The 22,263-nt window shown below is 41.7% G+C and overlaps 1 protein-coding gene and 1 pseudogene across 2 annotated transcripts in view; one reads left to right on the forward strand and one right to left on the reverse strand.

Moving 5' to 3' along the window:
* Window positions 1-22,263, reverse strand: part of Fam114a1 (family with sequence similarity 114, member A1) — a gene marked incomplete at its 5' end in the record, with an annotated part of 83,913 nt that overhangs the window by 58,727 nt on the left and 2,923 nt on the right. For both annotated transcript variants that reach the window (XM_005391992.2, XM_013518060.1), the window contains 2 exon segments: window positions 4,007-4,094; window positions 19,965-20,332. In XM_005391992.2, coding sequence (XP_005392049.1) covers window positions 4,007-4,094; window positions 19,965-20,324 — 448 coding nt within the window.
* Window positions 10,555-11,374, forward strand: LOC102030355 (annotated as a pseudogene).

Here is a 22,263-nt window from a genome sequence, read left to right on the forward strand (position 1 = left end):
GGAGAACAAGTTATATTATGTACAGGTATAGATTCCCTATGATGTATGTGATCATCATGTATATCTAAAATATACCAATAAAATCTAATGTAAAAAAAGGTGGAGTTGCTTGGACTGTTGGGTGTGAGTCCAGCAGAAGAGAAAGTGTGGTAGGCTGTACAGAGAGATGGTATCCATTGTCTTATCTCCAGATGCATGTACTCTATAGAGTCCCTTCTCCTCTGGGTGTGTGCAGGACTGTGGATATGATGGGCTTTCACTCCTGTGAAGGTCACCTTTTCTGGCAGAGCCAAAGGGATTTTTTTTTAGATGTAATTATGGTTCTCTAACTATTGAGTTAACCACAGAGATGTCCTTGGTGGGCCTGAACTAATCAGGTGAGCTTTAACACAGGCATGACCTCTACCTAAAGGTAGAGATTTTGTTTTGTTTTGTTTTGTTTGAGATAGGGTCTCAGTATATAGTTCAGGTTAGCCTTGAATTCATTATGTAGCACAGGCGGGCCTTGAACTCACAGCAGTCCTCCTGCGTCTGCCTCCCAAGTGCTGGGATTACGGATGTGGGTCACCACACCCGGCTAAAGGTAGAGATTTGAAGCATGGGAGAGTTTATCCTCCTGGCTTTGCAGAAGGACCTAGGGCAGCCTCTACCAACTGAGAGTGACTCATGGCCAATGCCCAGCAAGCATACGTGGACCTGAGTCCTGTAAAGGAATTGAGTTCTGCCAAGAATCTGAATAACCCTAAAGATGCCTCCTTTAAAGCAGAGGTGGCAGCTAAGTTGAGCACTTGGCTTCACCCTCTGTGTGCGCCACTGCCAGATGTACCACCCAGTCTGCCATGGCCGAGCTGGCACGCTGCCTCAGGCCATGGCGAATGTTAGATGAGCACACGGCTGGTGACACCTGGACTTCAGCCCAGACAGGGAGCAGCTGCCCATACCTGAACCCTTGGCCCAGGGAAACTGTAAAGTAATAAATGTTTGTTGTTTGAAGCCTCCGCATTTGTGGTGATTTCTTAACAGCAATACAAGCTAATACGAAGGTAACTGAATTTCATTCTGATATTTTATGGGGTGATGTGCAAATGTCATGAAATCGCAGAGAAACTTGGTCTTCACCATTCACAAGCAGGAATGTGGCAACAGTGCACATGGCGCGATGATCCTGCTGCCCCTTGAGCAGTGGACCTTCACCCTTTTTTGGATCAAGTACTACACACAGCCAGCGTTTTTAAGTGGTTGTCCCAAGACTCAGTACTTAATCAATTTTACAGTGCTTCAGACACAGGGAAACTTCAGGAGCAAAATCAAACACAAGCCCAGGCTGCAAATTAAGTCAGTGACCTCAGATCAAGCCCAACATGCCTGCCAGTATAGAGCAGGACTTGCTATAAATCACATCCTGCTTTTCATGCAGTAAAATCAACATCATCTCTCAGGTGTGTCTGAACCGGGGAACAAAACCGAGGGGCCTTGGAACGCAGAGCATCTGAACCAAGGCTGCACCTTATAACAGATGCTGGGTAGGAAATTCAACAGCCTTCAGATGGAAAATCTTATAAAGGTTCAGCGAAGCCCAGAGTCAGTGATGAGAAGTAGTGGTGTGACCAGCTAGGTCCAGAGCCATGGCAGGCGGGTGCACCTTTCTGTGGGTACAGAAAGCACCTCTAACTGCCACCCACAGGGCAGATGATTTATCCACCTGCTGTGGGGGAAACTTACATTTAAAACTGTGTGAGAAAGTAAATCTTCCATCTCTAACAGAGGCTCCTGAAGCACCAAACTCATTAAAAAACAGTGGTTTGGGATATCATTGTAACTGGGACCATCCAGAACGTTTTCTACTTTAGGACAAAAAACCATGAAGAGAGCTGCGTAATTTTGGTGAGCATATTATTTATCTTGAATGACTCTAATTTTAAAGATTCTTTATTTTAGTTTTTGGTTCTAAAAGCAAATCATTCCTATTTTTTTTTTTTTTTTTTGGTACCAGGAATCGAACTCAGAACCTTGCACTTGCCAGGCAGGTGCTTGTGCCGCTGAGCTATGTCCCCAGCTCACTCCCATTTTGAAGGACATTAAAAGCTCAAACATTTTTCCAAGGAAGGAAGAGATCCTCAGGTGCTAGTCCTTACTCTTGTGAGTCCTTCTCAGAAAACAAAAGATGCTCTTTTCACTTTGATCCGGTTCATTTTGTCACCTGCATATGTGGCATCCAAGACACACCTGGCCCCTTCAGTTAGCAATAGAGAAAATCTGTTTTCCAGGCTCTCACCAGAGAAGCAACGTTTATTTTGCCCTGTGTGCTTCCTGCTAGATCCCTCCTGAGAAAATTGAGACTGGAGAGTGATGCAATTAGGGGAACACAACTTATCCATTCTTCTCGGCAGTCTAAGTCTAGCAAGTTAGAGCTCTGGTCCTGAAACCCTTGGGACTATGGTCCACTGGGGTGAGGCAGAAGACCTCAATGCCTTCTTGTCCTCTTGGTTTTAGGAGAAACCATGAACTGGCCAATTCATGGCCCATCACAAGATCCCCACAGCCATGTTGTACCTTGAGAATACCTAAGGTAGGAGATCCGAAAGCCATGTCACCTGTGGCTTCCCGGTCTTCCTCCTAACCTTCTGCTTCAACATGAAATGTCTTTGCTAAATTATGTTAGACGTTTTGATACTGAACCTTTGGTTTTCATGAAGAGTGGACATGACAGGAGAACTGGGAACACAGCTCAGTGGTGGGGTGCTTGCCTAGCATGAGTGAGGCCCTGGGTTCAGCCCTAGTACGGAAGAAAGAGAAAACAAAGAAAAATGGAAAGAAAAAAAGATAACAGGAAGAGTTACCTTGATAAACCTGCACTGATGAAGATACTGGCCATTATCCTTTCTCTTTGATTAAGACAAATACAGGAAGTTTCTTTAAATTTTTAAGACCAGAAAATAGATTTGTTTAGATAAACTAAATTTGATCATTCAGTGATAAATAAATAATGTACTGGTAGCCAGGAAGCTCCAAGTTCAGGTCAGTGCTCAATTACCATAGCTCTATTAGCTTTGGGATATTTATCATACATATGCCTCCTACTTGCATATTCTGTTCTACTTGTATTTTAATGTATGGTTGATGAAATGATTTTTATCAAGATACCTCAAAATTGTTTAAGAAGTAATTAAGTTTTACATTTAAAAATACTCAACTGGGATATAGTTCCAAAGCTAAGGTTGTATTATAAGTTCAACTCTTACATGTTAAAAGGCAATAAAATACAGTGGTTCAAAGTCATTGCACTAGTTTACACTCCCACCAACAATGTAGAAGAGTTCCTTATTCCCACATCCTGCCAGGTTTGTTATTATTCGATTTTTTTGAGGATGGTCATTCTTTTTGGGGTAAGATGATAACTCAATATAGTTTTAATTTGCATTTCTCTAGTGGCCAGTGATGTTCAACATTTTTCAACATGTCTTTGTTCAACATTTTTCAACATGTTTATTTCTACTTCTTTTTCTGAGAGTTGTCTATTCTTTTCAGTTGCCCATTTTTTGACTGAGTCTTTTATTTTGGGAGGTCTAATTTTTTTAGTTCTTTTTTCCATTGTAAAGAAAGTTTTGTCCTTTTGTTTGTTTCTTCTTTGTAAGAGACAATCTTTTTTTATGACCTGTACTCTGAGTAACAACTCAGTCATTCTTATGAGATCGTTATACATGGTATATTAACAATTGTTATCCTCTTATTATTATTTTCCATGTACACATTCTTGACTTTGGACAAGGTCTTAGTATCTTTATGATTTGGCTTACTGGCTGTAAAATGCAGAAAACAAGAGTACCTCCTTACAGGGTTATTTAGAGGAACAAATCCATTAATACACATGAAGCACTTAGAAGAGTAAACACTAAAAATGGTTTGCTGATGGGCTAATGTTGAACTCTACCACTATCAGGTACAATCAGAATGTCATATCCTATCAGGCTTTTGACCTTTTTCCGTCGTAACAGCTCATGCTTACCCACGGTGGCAGATGCAGATGAGAGCAAAGATTTGCCCCAGGACCCCCAGCCGGCCCATCCTCCTCCCTGTGGAGGGGACTCCACAGCCTGCGGAGAAACAGAAGAGCAGCGGGTCAGCAATTCAGTTTATCCCTGAATGGAAAAACACCCACTGGTTCAAAACAAAGAAAAGGTTAAAAACGAAAATCAACAACAGCTATATCTCACGGACTTACAATTTAAGTGGGTTATGAAAGAATATCTTGACCCAAGTTACAGTGTGTACTTTGGAAATGAATTGATTAACAGGGGTGCTGGCTTCTGAGGGCTCGGTTTATAATGAGAAGGGAGCCTCACTTCTGCCATTATCTGGCAGGCAGGAGTTCGTGGGGAAAAGACATATGATCTGGAAACATTCAAAACAGCCTTGACAGTGGCAATTTTTACAGAGCTGAACAAATGTGCTCTTCCAGGGGGAGGGAACCTGCACACCTCCGGGGTGGTGGGCTGAGCGGCTACAGAGGCACTGACAGCTGCACAGTAGACAGCAGGGACAGAAAGCTTTGTAAGGTAGACACCTTCCTATGCCAGGCTTCTGCTCCACTCAGGTGACCCTGTAACTCCACTCCTCACGCGAAGAGTAGACTGTCCCTGGCCTCAGTGGATTCAAACTCTCTTGCCTATGTGCTTGGAGTTGGGACTGGAGACTGCTTCAGGGTGAGCTGCTCGCTGGAATAGAACAGGACAAGTCAGGCTCTGTGGGCTGACCCATCCTTCCATGGTGCCCAGCGAGAAAGCAGTGAATGGGACGTGCTCAGAGGGGCTGGTTGGATTTCAGGGAGCTCCTCTACCTTCAGTTTCTATCCCTCCCGAGGCCCTGCTGCACTCCTGCCTTTGGGTTCTGTGAGATTTCTTCTTCTTTTTCCTTACTCTTTTAAAAAAAAGTTTTGATCACTGCTGGTTGTGGTGGCCTATGCAGGTAATTCAAGCTCTCAGGAGGTGAAGGCAGGAGGATGGTGAGTTCCAGGCAAACCTGGGCTACATAGTGAGTTCAAGCCCGGCCTAAACTACATAGCAAGACCCTCTCTCAAAATACAGAAACAAAAACAAAACAAAAGTTTTGTTCACTGATATATGGCCACAACCTACAAGAGTATCTGGAATATAAGTGCTTAATAAATATTTGTTGGACAAGTGACCGAAATCCATCTATTTTCTCAGTATCCACTAGCTGGTGTTACTTGCAACCAGTGATTCCTAACTCCATTAATGGAATCACAGCCTTCTCTTATTATCTGGGAACATATTCTAGAAAACAGGACAAGAATAAATACCTTAGGGATTATGCAGATAACCACAGCCTTCCACTCAAAGAAGACATTAAAACAGATGTGAAAATTTCCTACACAGCTTGTGAATTCTACATCTTTGGTCCAAGGCTGGTCCATCAACCATCCTCAACTCCCTTCTGCTTCTGTCTTCTGCCCATGAAGGGCGGTCATATAAAATAGTTTTGTACCCACAAACATGTAAGTGAGAAAGGTTTTGTTTTTATGATAAATTATACAGTCATGGCTAGTGCCAATTCCTTCCCCTCCCACCCTCCTGCCCTGAGCTCAGGCGTGATCCTTGGGATTGAAGCAGCTGTTTTTTTTCTGCCATTAGGAAAAATACAAGGAACTAAAGTTGCTGGTCCTGGCACTGCTAAAGTACTAAAACTAAGTGAGTAGCTATTTACATATCCATCCCATTAAGTGGGAAAAAAACTACTATTTTGTAGACCACCATACACTGTATTTTAGTTACTTGCATCCAAATGCATTCCTAACTGATTAACTTAGTGAAAACCAGATGCCATCTATCAGTGAAGACCACTGGTGGAGAGAAAGGGTTATGGCATTCAATTGCCTGGATTTAAGTCATTTGGGGTAATAAATTACTCAAGTTCTCTTAATCCTTCATTGCAAAATGCAAGCTATGGTAGTGCAAGAACTACAACAATTAAGTTCACGGTTTTGGGAAAAATTGAGCTAAGAAATTCGTAGAGTTGTGAGTATGATGCCTAGCATACCATGAATACTCCATGAATGTTAGCTTGTAATAGTAATAAGAAACTACATTTTTAAGACTAAGAAGCAAAAAGTTTTGAAAATTGTCATTTTTCCTCTCAACCTGGAAACAATGAGAAGCTTGTTAACATGAAGCAAGACACTCATGACTCATGACTGTCAGCTTTCATTTTTGGTGTCTACAATGATTTACATCACTTCAACAATGGGACCCAGTGGCAGTTTTATACCATCATGAAGACAGATGGAAGTCGATGATTAATATTGTTCTTTCATAGGACAAATTGCTACCTATGATTAGGCAGAATTAATACACTTAGGGGTGACAGCTTCTAACTCAAATTAACAATACTTAATATGCTCTGGCAGCTGGTAATTGACTAGCAAATGGAAATAAATGTTAAATGAATCTAGAACTTTTTGCTGCATAATAAATGATCCTTTAATTCCTTTATTAGTGAAGGTCTTTGACACTAAACTCAGACTGGCTCAGCTGCAAAGAATATTTGTCATCAATGGCAAATATTCAAGGATACTAAATGAATATACTAAATGAATATATTTAATATAAAACATATAAATAGTAAATGTGAATTATAAATATATGACATCATGAATACTGTTTCCACTTTCAATGGACTTAATGTCACATATTTGAGATATACCATAGGCAGCACAGATCAGCTCAGATTTCCCATTCCCAAATCTATTTTAAAGGTTCTTTTCTCACCTCCTATGTAACTCCCACCTTCTTTAACAGATAACTTTATGTTCTAACTTACAGAGAAAACAGAAGCCATCAGATGAAAACTGCCTCAGCATCCTTCTTCTTCCCCATACAGTCTCAGAGGAATGAAATCACACTTTAACAGCAAATCAATTTTTTTTTTTTTTTTGGTACTAGGAATTGAACTCAGGACCTTGTGCTTGCCAGGCAAGCGCTTGTGTCGTTGAGCTATACCACCAGCCCTAACAGCAAATCAGACACAGATTAATCACGGATATCTAAAACTCAACTAGAGGTCATGTGAACATCTATAACCAGTAAGTGGTCCTCAGAATACAAAAGAATGTGGGGTTCTATCAAATTCAAAGTATGTTAAGTAGAAAAGATATTTACATAGCAAGTATTCCATTTTTAAATAAAAAATACATTTATTGAGGCTGGAGGTTTTTGCTCAGTGGTAGTAGAGTGCTTGCCTACCAAGCACTTGGGTTTGATTCCTAGCAAAATAATAAATTTTATTTATTTTAGGCTTTCAAATTCAAAGGTATAATGAGAAAAAAATTACAAATATCAGAATCCCATCAAACTCAAAGGCCTTTAATGCTTGGATGGAACATATATGTATCTATAAATCTGCCTCTGTTTCACAGTAGATAAGAAATCAGGTACTGTGTGTATTTCAAATCCAGAGATGTGGGCAACAGGACCTATGAGACCAAACCCTTTTTAAGTTTTGTAGCTTCTGACACTGCTACTCTACAAAAGGGCTTTGTATGACAGTTGGGGGGATGTCAATTGCTCTGGACGCCTGCAGCTTTATCAAACTATCTGGCTGAAAATGGCTTCAGTTTTTTTCAAGTAATTTTCTTCCTTGCTGATTGTACATTGCTCAACTCTAAGCAAGATTTAAAGATTAAATACAGACAGGTTTAAAGCATCAAAGCCATGCTATTAATATTTTCATGCACATCTGCTTTCTATCCTATTAATATTTACGGATTTTGACCTATTAGACTGACAGGTTTTGAAAACCAATTGAAAATACTTAATTGACTTATTAGACTTTTGATGTTAGGCTAAACTCCTCCTACGTTTATACATACTATTATAACATTTAAGAGGACTTTAAGCCTACTCCATAAATTTTATAGCTTTATAACACTTATTAAGTAGTCAGAAAGTTTTGCACAAGCACATAAATGAGGTACTTAAAAAGGAAATAGACTATATCACACTTTTAAATGTTGTTTAAAATATTTGAACGTGTTTAAGTTGGTAAAAAGGACCAAACATTAATCACAAGCCCCTAGAAAGTGACTATTCAATTTTGCTAGATTTCTAAATAGAGTAAGATTTGTGAGAGGGAACATAAAGCCTAAGGACGAATTGAGTTTTTGAATTTGTAATCTTAATAAATTGAACACTAATTGTTTAAATCAAATTAAATCTGAGGGTTTTTTTTCCCCAGGTACAAAACACACACTGGCCTGTATCAAAACCCCATCTAACATAAATCTAACTGCGCTCTCTGCCTGACTCAGTTACCTCCTCCTTTGATCACCATGGAGATAGTAACGTCTTTTTCTTAGTCACCGCTATCACCTTCACACTCCACCTCCACACGCACTCCTCTGGGCGTGGGTAGCTCAGACCTCTCTCCTGGCTTTTTACCCTTCCTCTCTTTAGCTACATGCTACATTTAATCATGCATACAATTCCTCCATCTTAACACCATCAAATGAAAATCACAAGGACAAAGTGTTCCTTTCAACTGGATCTGGTTTCTGCTCCACATCTTTCTCCTTTGCCTCTTAAAATTAAGGTGTGTGCCTTCTGTATCCACTGCCCTTTTCACTCCTCACCCAACACAGTAAGACTCCCACTGCCACTACTTAATGAAGCTATTTTCATCAAAGTCACAATGCAATGGCTTCCTTGTTGTCAAAGCTATGGACTCGTTCTCGTCCTTTTATTACCTGACCTCTTAGAAGCATCTGAAGGTTAAACATGCTTATGTCCTTAAAGGATTCTGTTCTTGTGGTATCTGTATTAGTCTATTTTTCATTTCTGTAACAAAATAACAGAGGTGGGCTAACTCTGTGAGGAGAAGACATTTACACAGTTGACAGTTCTGGAGGGCCAAGGGCAATGGACTGCCACCGGCATGGCTCTGGTGAGGACCCCAGGGTGGGTGGTGCCTCGATAGGGGCGGTATATGTGGGAGAGACTACCTCTCAAAACAGAGAACAAGTCAGGAGTCAGGCTCACACTTTAATAACTCTTGCCAGAGCTCAGGATCCTATGGAAGCTACCTTTATCCCTTCTCGGGACAACTTTCTTCATGACCTAAGAACTTCCCGCTAGGCCACACCACCCAAAGGTGCTATCTCTCAGCACCACCACACTGCGCACCACTCCTCCAGCACGTGCACCCTTAGGAGACAAGCTCAGGTGTATCCAAACCACAGCAGCATCTATGCCCTAGCTTCTGACTTTTACTTTTATGTCCATCTTTTAGTATTATGATTTATTTTCTTCAGAATTTTTCAACATGCATCTTGTGATGTTATGGGTGCTTCCTAGATTAAGCTATAATCCAAGCGCTGTCAGCATTGGAATGATATATGCACAGCCCCGGGAGGTCAGCTGGTATTCTAATCAGGAAAGCCATACTCCAGAGGCAGCTATAATGAGCAATCCTATTATCTGTGTCTCTACTAAGAGTGGATGCTTTGCTAATTAGCATACTGAATTGTGGAAATGGATTTTAATTGGTGAAGACAGTGGACTTTTTACTAGCATTCTGAATATCTGGTAGCAGTCTGGATGGTGAAATGAAAGTTATTCAAGATTTACAGATGGTTAAATATATTCAAGAAAGTCTTTCTACCTTTACATGAATATGATACAAGAAAAATTTTTGCCCTTAAAATGGTGGTCCACTAAGCTCGGAACTCTGGGGATTTCTGGCTCCCTAATGCTGAGGGAACTGTACTTGGTAAAGAAACCCAGGTTCTGACATCCAGTGAGCCTTCCACCCAGGCAGGAGGCAAGGCACAGAAAAGGACAGGACAGTGGGATGTCCTCAGATCTACACAGAAAACAGTTCTCATGAACTATTTTTTATCTCACATTAATCAATGTTTTATTTTAAAATGTGAATGCGACACAATGATGATGCTACAATGGTTTGATACAACTTCTTTTACAGAATGTGGTGGTGAGCCTGTGGAGGGAGAGGTAAACTCTCACCGCTCCCATTTCTTTGCTGGCTACCATAAACTATTTGATCAGCACCACCAGCCTTTTGTAAGAGCTGTGCATGACCAGCCTAGCTTAGAGACAGAGGTTTCCAGCGCTGAATCCCTGACCCCTGTTCCTCTTTATTTATGTTCTGCACCTGGGAGATCTCATTCACTTCCATTACTTAAGTAACCGTCCAGGTGCTAAGAGCCTGTAAATCACCTCTCTCTCCAGCCCATTACGGTCAACTGTCTACAAAATCTTCACTTGGATGACCCACAGCATGTTCAACACGGAACTTACCATCTTAGCAATTCCTCCACAACCCCCAGGTGAGTTTTTTGTGTCCTAGTCTTAGTGATTCCAAAACTTGTCCACAGACTGACAGCAAGCATATCTGTAAAAATACAGAGTACTGGCGGCACTCCGGCCCCCTTCCCTGGGATGTGAGCGGAGCTGCTTTTGAGCAGTTCTAGACTGGCAGACTCACAAGGATTGGGTGTAATGTCTCCACAAGTCTGCAATAAAAATGGCCTTCAATACAATTACATTGCAAAAAATGGGAAAGAAACATGTAGAAAAACGCAAAACAGAAGAATTTGTGGTGGAATAGGTATGGGACTGATGTTTAGTGAAAGGGAAGGTGGTGTATTTCCTGAAGTGGAATGGATATGCAGATGCTGATCATACATGGAAACCTGAAGAAAACTTAGATTGCCCAGGGTTAATTGAAGCATTTCTTAATTCTCAAGAAGCTGGTTAGGAAAAAGATGATACAAAAAGAAAACCTGTATCTGATGTGAAAACATGAATGCAGCAGTTTTCTTGCAAAACTCCTAAGAAGACTGCTGGGTGTGGTGGCACACGCCCATAATCCCAGCACTTGGGAGGCTGAGGCAGGAGGATTGTCGTAAGTTCGAGACCAGCCTGGGCTACAAAGTGAGCTCAACGCCAGCCTGAAGTGCATGGCGAGACCCTGTCTCAAAAAGACAAAAAAAAAAAGAGAAAAAAACCCACAAAATTCCTAAAAAGAAAAATTTTACCACTACCAATAATTTCCCTACCCAAATAAGGAAACTAGACATCTTTATTTCAGTGACGGCAAAGCAAAGAGGAAACGAGACACTGCCGACAAACCAAGAAGCTCTGCCAGAGGTCTTAATTTGAACGAATAGTTGGTGCCGCAAATGGTAACAGCAGCGGAGAACTGATGCTTCTCATGAAATGGAAAGGTTCAGATGAGGCTGCCAAAAGCAGCAAACATAAAATATCCTCAAACTGTAATTATAACTGCTCCTTATGAAGAGAGACTAGCTTGGCATTCTTGTCCAGAAAGTAAAGCTCAATGATAATTTGCATGATATATGGGTCTTGCTATTGGATTTACTAGTGTGAAAAAATAACTATATTCTAATGGAAATCAAGTTTAATGTTTGTTTTGAAAGTAGTATTGGAGGAGTTACTGGGCTTTTTTTGTTCGTTTGTTTGTTGGTTTCACATCAATATTCCCAGTTACTTTGAACTAATAAAAAAGCTTTCTGCAGTTGCTTCCTTTATTGGAAAGAACATTTGATAGCCTGATATGTTTCCCCCTGCTTTTCTAAATATTGGGGAAATTGTTTGGTTTGATTGAGGCAAACTCAGTCAGGACTCATTTTTAGCTCACATGCTTAAGGACCAATCTGAGCTTTTATTTGTTTGTGTGTATATAAATAAAATACTTATATAAGCTTTTTAAACATTCACCAAACCAAAAACCATGGGTGATAAATCCATATTTCTGAGATGTCATCATACTGAACAATCTAAAAAATAAATCACTTCCAGTTAAACAGAGTTTTCCTGAAGCCATAATCTTTCAAGTTAAATAAATGATTGTGGTTAATTGGACAGCTTAAAATGAATAATTTCCAAGCAGCTGTCTCAGAATCTATGCCTTTAATCACATAAATGCAGCAGTTTTCTTGCACAATTTCTAAAAAGAATTTGATCACTGCCAATAACTTCTCCACCCAAATAAGGAAACTTGACAAAACCTGTTTTTGGTTTTTTTTTTAACGTTGGAAGGTAAGATTTGTTAAGGGAACATAAAGATTCCTAGTAACCCATTCCTTTATGGTAAGTTCAAATCTGCATCCTAAAAGGTCATGATTCACGCAATGTCTGTGACTTGGCTCATGGAAACCTACTCAGGTGGTGTCCTAAGAGGCATCCTCAATGTAGCACCTGCTGGAATAAATGAAAAATTTGTGTAATGTAAATTACTGACCTGCGTATTTTTCTTGACCCCAACTCATTCTTTCCATGTAGGCTCAACCTTTTCAGTATTTGGGTTACTATTTCAGCAGAAGCCAGGAAAAAATTTTGTAGTGGTCAAAAATGTTATCCTACTGTATATTGTTTACTTCACTGTGAATAACAGCGGGCAGAGGTCAATAAGTAGTTTTATATTCCTTAATAAAAACAGAGTCCCAGCTCCCACTGCCACCTTTTGGAATAAGAATTTGTCCAGACAGGACCAAGGAACGTGAATTTTTAAGAAGTACCTCAGACGATTCCAGTTCACCACCAGATTTGGGAAGCGCTGCCCCGTATGGCCAAATAGCACCACCATCCACCTAGTTGCCCCAGTCAAACACTAAGTATCGTCATAGACCACACACCTAAAAGGGGAAATACTCAAACAGAATTGGAACAGGTGCCACCCATCCAGTGTAGGATGCAAAGATCTGCCACTGGCATGTCTTGGCCTGTGTTCCCTCCTTTTCGTTTATTTTGAAAGAAATTTATTTTATGTATTGGTTAATTTTTTGAGACAGCATTTCATGATGTAGTCCAGTCTGTACTGACTATGTAGCCCAGAATGGCCTCAAACTCATAGTGACCTCCTGCCTCAGCCTCCTGAGTGCTGGGATTGTAAGCCTGCTCCATTACTCCCGGCCTGCAATTTATTACTTTTTAATATTTGGCTTTTCCTTTTCTAGGAAAAGAACTACTTGGTTGTAGTCCACAATCTTGAGCTTTTCTTTGAGAGTACTTATAGTGGTAATATTGGAATGCATTTTTTGCCATAATTGGCTACATGCATCGGCATTGGACAGCAAGGGTGACTTTTAAAAGAAATTGTAGGTAACCCATTTCTGGGAGTTAGGAGTTTAAGAATACCTTGAACTAGAGATTAGGTCTTCAAAGTGTTGATAGTGTATGTGATAATTAATTGTGTTATGTCAACTTTACTTGAGTAAGATCCACCTTGCAGATTAGTAAATTCTGGGTGTGTCTATGGATGATTGACGTGTATGCCAGCAAACTGAGGAGAGAAGACCAACCCTGGACATGGGTGGCACCAACCAACAGGCTTGTAGCTTGGACAGAATAAAAAGGGAAAAAGAGGGAGAAGTGTTTCCCTTCTTGTTTTTTTTTTTTTTTTCTGGTACTGGGAATCGAACTCACGATCTTGTACTTGCCAGGCAGGAGCTTTGCTGCTGAGCTAAATCCCCAGCCCAGTGTGTTTCCCTTTTTGAGGAGCTCCGGCCTCTGCCTTGCCTTTGGGTGTTAGTTTTCAGTTTCTTTGGCCTTCCAGCACTGACTCTAACTTCCAACAGATACTGTTCAGCCATTGGGCCCAGACTTGCACCACTGACTGTACAGTAAGATTCCAGGCCTTCAACCTTTGACTACTACTGGACGCTCCAGCTCTCCAGCACACAGATGACCATTTTAGACTTTTCTGCCTCTGATCCCACAGGCAGTTGTTGGGATTCTTCTTCTTCTGATCCTGTCAGCTCACCTCATAAATCCCTTGTAAAATCATACTTATATTTTATATTGAATCTGCCCCTCTAGAGAATGCTAATTAGTGTATAATAAAGCCCCACAAGATCTCTTGTGATAAATATCACTGTCAACCAGTACCCAAGACAAACCTCTCTGAAATGAGGGTGAAGACCCTCTTGACTCCTTACCACTGATTTAAATACCAGTGAAGGTTCCTATTGCTCTACAGGCCATGCTGTAATTGCTTTATACAGCAATGTATTCTCCAAGTAGACTGTGCATATCCTAAAGGTAGTTGCACCACTCAGATTCCTGGGCATGAAGCATGGTGCTGCGGAGCTGGACGAGGCCTTAGAGAATCTGATCCCACCTCCAACATTCAGTGCATTTTCAAATGCATTCTTGCAGACAGGCTCAGCTCCAATAGCTGAGTCAGACAGAAAAGAAGCCCCAGAGACAAAGATGGCTCTTTAAGTGCATAAAGGAAATGATCCCTCAAAGCAGGGATCTAACCTCATTTTTAGGTACTGGTCTCATCTTCTTTTCTGGTCTTGTCCTACTTACACTACCCTATCGGCCAAGGTACAGCCTCCACCCTGAGCCAGGCAAGGGTGAGCCTAATGCCATGTGGATTTTAAGAAGACCCAGACCTAGGGTCACCGTGCAGATGCAAATCACTCATGGAAAGATAGAGACATTCCTGCACACACTGTCACAAAAGACATTTTCTAGATGACACTGATGTATACTTCCCCAAAAGCTATTCTGCTAGGGTTTTTGTTTGTCTGTTTTTCATTAAAGCAAACATTTTCCCACAGATACTTTTAAAAAGAGCTGATGAAATTTTATCAGGCTTAGATATACCTGAGATCAAATAGGTTTCTAAGCTTGGCTCTTTTCCTATTAAACCTGCCATTCCTTGAGAACCTGTGTTCAAGATCCAGGTAACCAACCTGTAAAAGAACTTTTCATTCAAGGTTTTTTTTTTTTTAAAAAAAGGAGAATTCATTCCCTTCTGGATCAGTGGAAAAAAAGGTGATCTCATCCTTGCAAAAAATGGTATCTTCTAAGTTTTCAATGAGCAGGGCACGGTGATACATACCTATAATCCCAGCACTTCATAATGCTGAGACAGGAGGATCATAAGTTCGAGTTCAGCTCCAGCAACTTAGGGATTCAGCAAGATTCTATCTCAAAAAATAAAAAGGGCTGGATGTAGCTCATGGTGAAGACCTTGGATTCAATCCCCAGTACCAACAGCATGGACAAAGTGTCCAACAAAGGGCAAATAAAAAGATACATTAAAAATACTTGAAAATTAGACACTAGATAGATTTCTTCTAATACAAGAGGAAATCAAAATATATGAAAGACACATTGCCATTCGTCCTGCTCAAAATACTCCTCCTCACTTTGAACGCACTTATCCCATCACTCTTGCCACTTCCTGAGGCAGCTCTGTAAATCCTCTTTCATAGATGTCTTTGCAAAGTGTGATTAAAAGTACAGTGAGTGCAGCTGTTGAGTTCTATCCAATGGAAAGGCAGGTTCATAAAGACCGTGGTGTATCCTCAGCCACTTTATTCCTTGTATCTGGCACTGTGCAGCTTTTGGCTCTTCCCCAAAGTCAAAATGACCATGAAAGGTCAATGTTTTGAATTTAGGACATCAGGACAGCCATCACAGTACAACTGAACACACGCATGAAAAAGGACTTCCAGAACTGCTTCAGAAAGGGGCAAGAAGCCTGGCATAAGTGTGTTTGAAGTGAGGGGGAGTACTTTGAAGGGGGTTATTGGCAATGTGCCTTCCAGTGTAATAAATTTTTTAAAATTTAAACACACAGTATTCTTTTTAGCACAACTTGTATTTACTTAAGAAATTCAGTAAAACTAACCAAGAGAGACAGTAGAATAGAGATCTTATTTTTTCTTTTATATAGAATTCTTTAAAGAGACTAACTTTGTCCCTACAGAAATGGTTTAAATAGGACCTGAGTGAAAGAGAACCTTTCTTCTCAAGGCCCTTTTGCCACCTGTATCAACTTTCTACCCTTCTTAGAGCAAACATACCCACAGGTGTCTCCTCCATGCCTTGCTTCTATCTGAGCTTCCGATGCAACGCCACACACACACAGCCATAGCCATGGACCTACCACTGTGGCCAGCATTTGCTTCATTATGATAAAATGCTCACCTTTCCAAAACCCTTGAAATGCTATCAGGGTGGTGCAGACAGAGAGAAGAGGAGCAACTGTTGTGAACTGACTCTATCCCGCATAGCATTAAGGAAGTTTGTAAGGCATTTTCAAAGCAGGGCCCATTCAATTTGCTCAAACAGTTTAAGAAGGCAGATGTGGTAGGAGCATGCTAATTTTTTTTACTGTGTTATTTTTTTATTAACAATCCTATTATAATTATTAGAAGTCTGTAATTGGAACATATAATGTATCCATCCACAGCATGTGGATTATGAATTACTGTATTAGAACTTACGTGGCTTCTTTAAATCACCTCAGATCAGAGTAATGCGACTCAGTTACATTTTTCTTACTACATCAATATATTAACAGTAGTACTTATAATAAACACTGGGAACCATATTCCCTATAATAGAAAGACAACTCAGCGGTAAAACAGGTTCAGGAATCAGGACGACATAGTTTTAGTCATCTCCCCTCCCTATCAGGGCTCCCCCCTTTCACTCTGGATGGGCACTCACACTGACCAGTAGCATGCAAACGGTCAAGCCTGAAACTTTAGGGTCCCACCCTCATCTCCTGTATGTTCTGTGACTGTTGTTTCTCTTTATGTTTTATTTACTTAGTACATATTTATATTATTTCTTTTTAAAGATTAATGTATGAACCAGGCGTGGTGGCGCATGCCTGTAATCCCAGCACTCAGGAGGCTGAGGTAGGAGGATTATTGCAAGTTCGAGACCAGCCTGGGCTACAAAGTGAGCTCAAGGCCAGTCTGAACTACATAGCGAGACCCTGTCGCAAAAAGACCAAAAAAAAAAAAAAAAAAAATTAATGTATGAAAAAGTAACCTAGTAGCCAAAAGAATGAATGCCTGTTCTCTTTATGTTTTTTGTTTGCTTGTTTTTGTGGCTCTGAAAATCTTTCCCATATAAGGTACCACTGAGCTCCATCCCCAGCCCTCTCCAAATGGCTCTGAAGTGTTATGCTAGCACCACTGAATTTGAGAGCTGACATGATACCAACAGATCATCTCCTCAGAGAATCTTAAAAAGGACCTTGGTGGTTCTTTGACCTGGAGCAATTGCTCTCCCTCCTGGCCGAATATTAGAACTAACTGAGGCACTTTTAAAAAATTCCTGTCTAGCTGTGGCTTTGTGGCTACGGTAGAACCATCTGATGAACTCTGATGTTTCTTTGCTGATTTTTTGTCTGGTTCACCTATCTATTTGTGACAGTGGGGTACTGATGTCTCCCACTGTGACTGGGTTGGTGTCTGTCCTTTTATGCCAAGTAGTGTCTGTTTTATGAAAATGGGTATGTGTACAACATTCTTCACAGAGCTACTACAACCACTAAGAAATCCATCTAGAGATACTCGCTCCTGGGCATATTCCTGAATGTATTAAAGTCAGCATGCTGTAGTGATACGTGCTTATCCATGTTTACAGCAGTGTAATTCATAAGAGCCTAGCTGTGGAAACACCCTAGATTCCCATCAAAGGATGAATGGGTAGGAAATGTTGTACATTTACATGATGGAATAAATAACTCAGCCATAAGAAGAATGCAATCCTGTCATTTGCAGGAAAGTTGATGAAATTAGAGACCATCATGTTAAGTGAAACAAGCCAGACTCAGGAAGTTAAATTCCACATGTTTTCTCTTATACGAAAAACCAAACAAATAAATAAAATAATGAGATGACAGGAAACCAGAAAGTAGACTACAAGGGTCTATGGCCATACCACCCTGAACGTGTCCAGTCTCATCAGAAAGTAGACTACTGGAGAGGTGGAAGGGGATTAGAGGCAGAGGGTGGGAAGGGAGAGAGGGATATGAGATAGAAAAAGACTAAGATATGTTGAAATCAGGTACCATTTTACCAAAACGAACCTCGCCATTCTGTATGCACTAATTTAAAAAAAAAAAATCTCTGTTCAAATTCATCCTTGATTCAGACTCCTTGGGGTTGGGATTCTGGTATCAGTATTTTTCTCCCTCCCTTGCTCCCTCCTTCTCTCTCCCTCTCTCCCTCTCTCCCTCTCTCCCTCTCTCTTTCTCTCTTTCTCTCTTTCTTTCTTTCTTTCTCTGGAGATTGAACCCAGGGCCTTGACACTGAGCTACAGCTAAGTTGCCCAGGCTGGGCTCAAATTTGAGATCCTCCTGCCTCAGCTTCTCAGGATGCTAGGTATGTGCCACCACACATGGAGATCAGGATTTTTTAAGCCTTTGCCCAACCAGGTTGGAATGCTCTGGTAGAGTTATGGCCTAGGGATTCTTAATGTCATAGAGGTCCCATGGCTTCCTCAAAGGACCTGTGATCTCTTGGAACTCATAAACTTCTGTAGATGTTTGCCATGTCTGACCCAAACTCCCAGCCAGTGCTCAGATCTCCATAACACCCCACCACCCAGTCCTTCTGCTTTGGTTTAGTGACAGAATGGAAACACCGCTCCTCTCACCTTAGAATAGTTCTACATCAAACTCCTTGAGGGAAGGGAGGGCAAGCCCCGCCTTGATTAAAAGCCATAGACCACAAGTTGGACGGGCGCATTCCAGTCTTCATGTGCAATAGTTTATCTTGTAGAGGGAAAAACAGAGGCTTGAATTGAAGAGAATTGAAGTCTCTTGCCCAAACTAACTTAATGATAAGTTAGAAAATGAAGGCTCCCTGCTTCCTTCCTGTCCTTCAGGACACGTCAATGCGTCACCCACGGGGATGCTCTGAGGTGCACCCTTGGAGTGAACCGCCCCTGGCCCTGTCTAGCACCGCTCCCTAGGTGGCCATCCATCCTGGGTAGGGTGGAGGACATGCAGCCTGTGTCCTCCGTTCTGGGCACCTCATCTGTCTCCACATGTACGGAGGGGAAGGCACTGGGTCATGAGCTTGGATGGTCATGCTGGTGTGGCACAAGGTCCCAAAGAGACATGTTACCCCTTCCTCCAGAAGTACAGGTGCAGGCACCAAGAGGAGGGGACACTGAGTGGGGTCTGCCTCTGGTCCCTGGGAAGGTGGTGCAGATGATAGAACAGTGGTCTGAATGTCGAGGCTCTCCACAGTGGATCTGTGAATATGCAGTGGGATTTAAGTGGTCTTCCAGAAGCACTGACTTGCTTAGGCTGGAATAAGCTCTTTAATCATCTGGAGTTATTAGATTTAATACTACAATATCTTCTGTTTACTACTGAGCAGCCCAGAACAAGTGTTCAACCTCTCTGAGCCTGGCTGCCTCCTCTGTGAACCGGAGTGTGTAATTCCCAGCTTTGAACTGTTGTACGGAGTAAATTATGTAACATAAAATAGCCAGTGGAGTGCCTGGGACATAGGCTATGCCCAGTCATTGACGGCTGTTGTTACTATTAATAATGACCAGAATGCATTTAGGGTGACAAACTGTTCTACATCTTAAATCACCACACAACACATTTTTGATGACAGTGGTGACATCATAGCCAATTTTGAAATTTCAATTCCCACCTGCAGAGCTTGACATATGGCTCTGCTCATGGTAGGTACCAGGATTTGAGTTTGATTTGTCCCCTCTGAAGCTAGGGTTCAAATTTAATCCCCATTATGGGAGATAGAAGGTGGGGCTGGGTGGGACCCTTCAGAAGTGGTTAGGGCTCTGCTCTTCTGAATGGATCAAGCTGTTCACATGAGTGGCAGATGAAGGGGTTCACGGGGCATCTCGAGAGTTAGGTGCGCTGTGACAGCCAGCTTGGTGAGGTCTCCTGTGGACTCCCTGTCTCTTACCACCTCATGCCCTGCTCTACTGCAGGACTCTGCTAGGCCCTCAGCCTATCTGGCTCCTTGACTGTGGACCAGAACTGTGAGCCCAAATAAACCTTTTTTCTTTATAACTTACCCCGTCTGTGGTAGTGTGTTATAACAGAAACAGTCTAAGATAGTAGGCATCAGGAAGAACCCACACTGAAATGAACGGAATGGCCATCCTTACCTGATCATTCTGTTCCATCAGGGGTATTTCAGATCCGGGTTCTCCCTCGAGGCTGACAGACTCAATGCACTCGGCAAGTGCATCCTCAGTCGCTTCTTTGTGCAGAGGGGGCTCCAGGGCAGTGGTGTCTGTGCACGGTGCTGGGTGCCCCTGGGCAGCAGTCTCCGCACCCTGACCAGCTGCATTCTCATGCAAATCACCTCCTCCGGGATCAGCTGGCACTGGCTCACTTGAACAGGTAGCCGAATCGCACTGTCCTGCTGCGTCTTCAGGTAAAGAATCACTAGCAGGTGTCTTGGGCATCTCAGTCATTTCTGCTCTGTCTCCAGTGGCTAAGGTGTCGCCAGCATCGTCACACATTTTAATATCTGTCAACACGATTACAAATACTTTATGCTTTAATGTGAACCGTTAAACTTTCATTGAAAGCTCTGAACAATTCAATTAGGTCTGGTGGTGGTAAACTTTCTCTTAACTAATAAGTAACTTTACATAATCTTATTGTAGCCTGAATAACGGCCCCCAAAGGTATTCATCTAATCCCCGGAACCTGTGAATGCTCCTTCCACGGCACAAAGGACTTTGCAGATGCCACTAAAGTTCTTGAGACAGGAAACTATCTTGATTCACCTGAGCGTCCCCAACAGACAACCAGAGGGAGCTGCGAGTACAAGGAGGAGGTGATGTGAGGACAGGAGCAGAGTGCTGCCCTCTGTGGACACAGCCTAGGAACACAGGAAGCGCTAGAGGCTGCAGGAGGCAGGAAAGCCGTTCTTTCTCTGAGACTCTAGATGAAAGCAGCCCTGCGGCACCTTGACTGTAGCCCAAGGAAACTAATTTTGGACCCCTGACCTCCAGAACCGCAAGATAACAAATCTGTACAGATATAGGCTGTTCAACTTATTGTAACTTAATATAACAATAGGAAACAAATATACACCAATGGGCCTGTCTTTAAATTTTCAAGGATATCTCACTTGGCATGAGGGACATGTATGTGGGAAGTAATAATATTACCTGTGTCTATAAAATTATTTAATCAGATTTTATTACCTAGAAGTTAATGAAAGCCTAGAGAATACTTGAAAGGATATTAAAAAAAGATGTGTCTTTAGCTTTGCAATGTCGCTAGGGATATGCAGCAAGGACACACATATGTGTAAGTGAGCTTTGCTAGGGACCAGCTGGTGAAGGTCTGGGCTCTGGCTGGACAATAGTTTAGTCAGGAAACACAAGGGTGAGAGGGAGATAAATGACAGATGAAGCCAAATGAGAATGCAGCCAATATGCAGTAGCCTACCAAGCAGAAAACTCCTTCAGGTGCCTACAAGTTACTGACATCATGTAGAATGGTGCTGTCAATACAACTTCTGCAGTGATGAAAATGTTCTGTACCTGCACTGTCCAATAAGTGGATCCTGAGCACCCGGACTGTGGCTAGTGCAAGAGAGATCTAAACACTTCATTGTGTTCAATTTTAAATGATTTAAATTCATATAGGCACACGGGCTCGTGGCTGCCTTAATGGATAGCATAAATGGAGAAGACTGGCTCAGGAGGATGTGTGATCTAAAAGGAAGGCACAGAGTTCCCACTACACAACAAGGCAAATCTCAGGCGCATCCGTGGGCATCTTTGTTGACTTCAGTCTTTACCAACTGGTCAAATCTCACATTGTTGCTGGAACTATGGCATGTGAGAAGCCAGTTAACACACTGGCTGCATGGAGGGACAGGCTTCCTCACATGGCTTGCGTTAACCCACTTGACCCCAGCAAGCCATTCCACAAGGCTGTCTGGTCTTTTCTGATGCTTGATCTTCTTTGGTGGGTCACATTCCTTTCTGACAGTTTTCACACACTTCTGTGCTGCAGCTTTCAGATATCTACTCCATTCCACCAATAGGAACAGCAGTGGCTTTTAGATCAAGGAAGTAACTGCTAATGGGTATAAGAAATGAGGAGTAACTGCTAATGGGTATAAGGTTCCTCTTGGAGGTGATGAAAATGTTCTACAATTAGATGGTGGTAATAGATGTACCTTTCTGAAATATAAGAAAAACTATTAAACTTCGTTTTTTTAAAAAATGAATTTTGTAGGACAAGAACTATATTTAAATAGTAGTTATCTTTTTTAAAAAAATTCTACTTCTAAATAAGTAGTTCTAAAGGCCAGCTGGACATCTCTTTCTGTCCTGAAGGGAAGCTGACTTACTCTTAAAACCAGACCTTGTCTTTTGTGTTTCTCTAAACCACACCTAGATTTCTCCTAATAATCCAGGCTTAAAACTTCAGAACGGT

The sequence above is a fragment of the Chinchilla lanigera genome, unplaced genomic scaffold, assembly GCF_000276665.1.
Source record: "Chinchilla lanigera isolate Chin_1 unplaced genomic scaffold, ChiLan1.0 scaffold00042, whole genome shotgun sequence".
Classification (NCBI taxonomy): domain Eukaryota; kingdom Metazoa; phylum Chordata; class Mammalia; order Rodentia; family Chinchillidae; genus Chinchilla; species Chinchilla lanigera.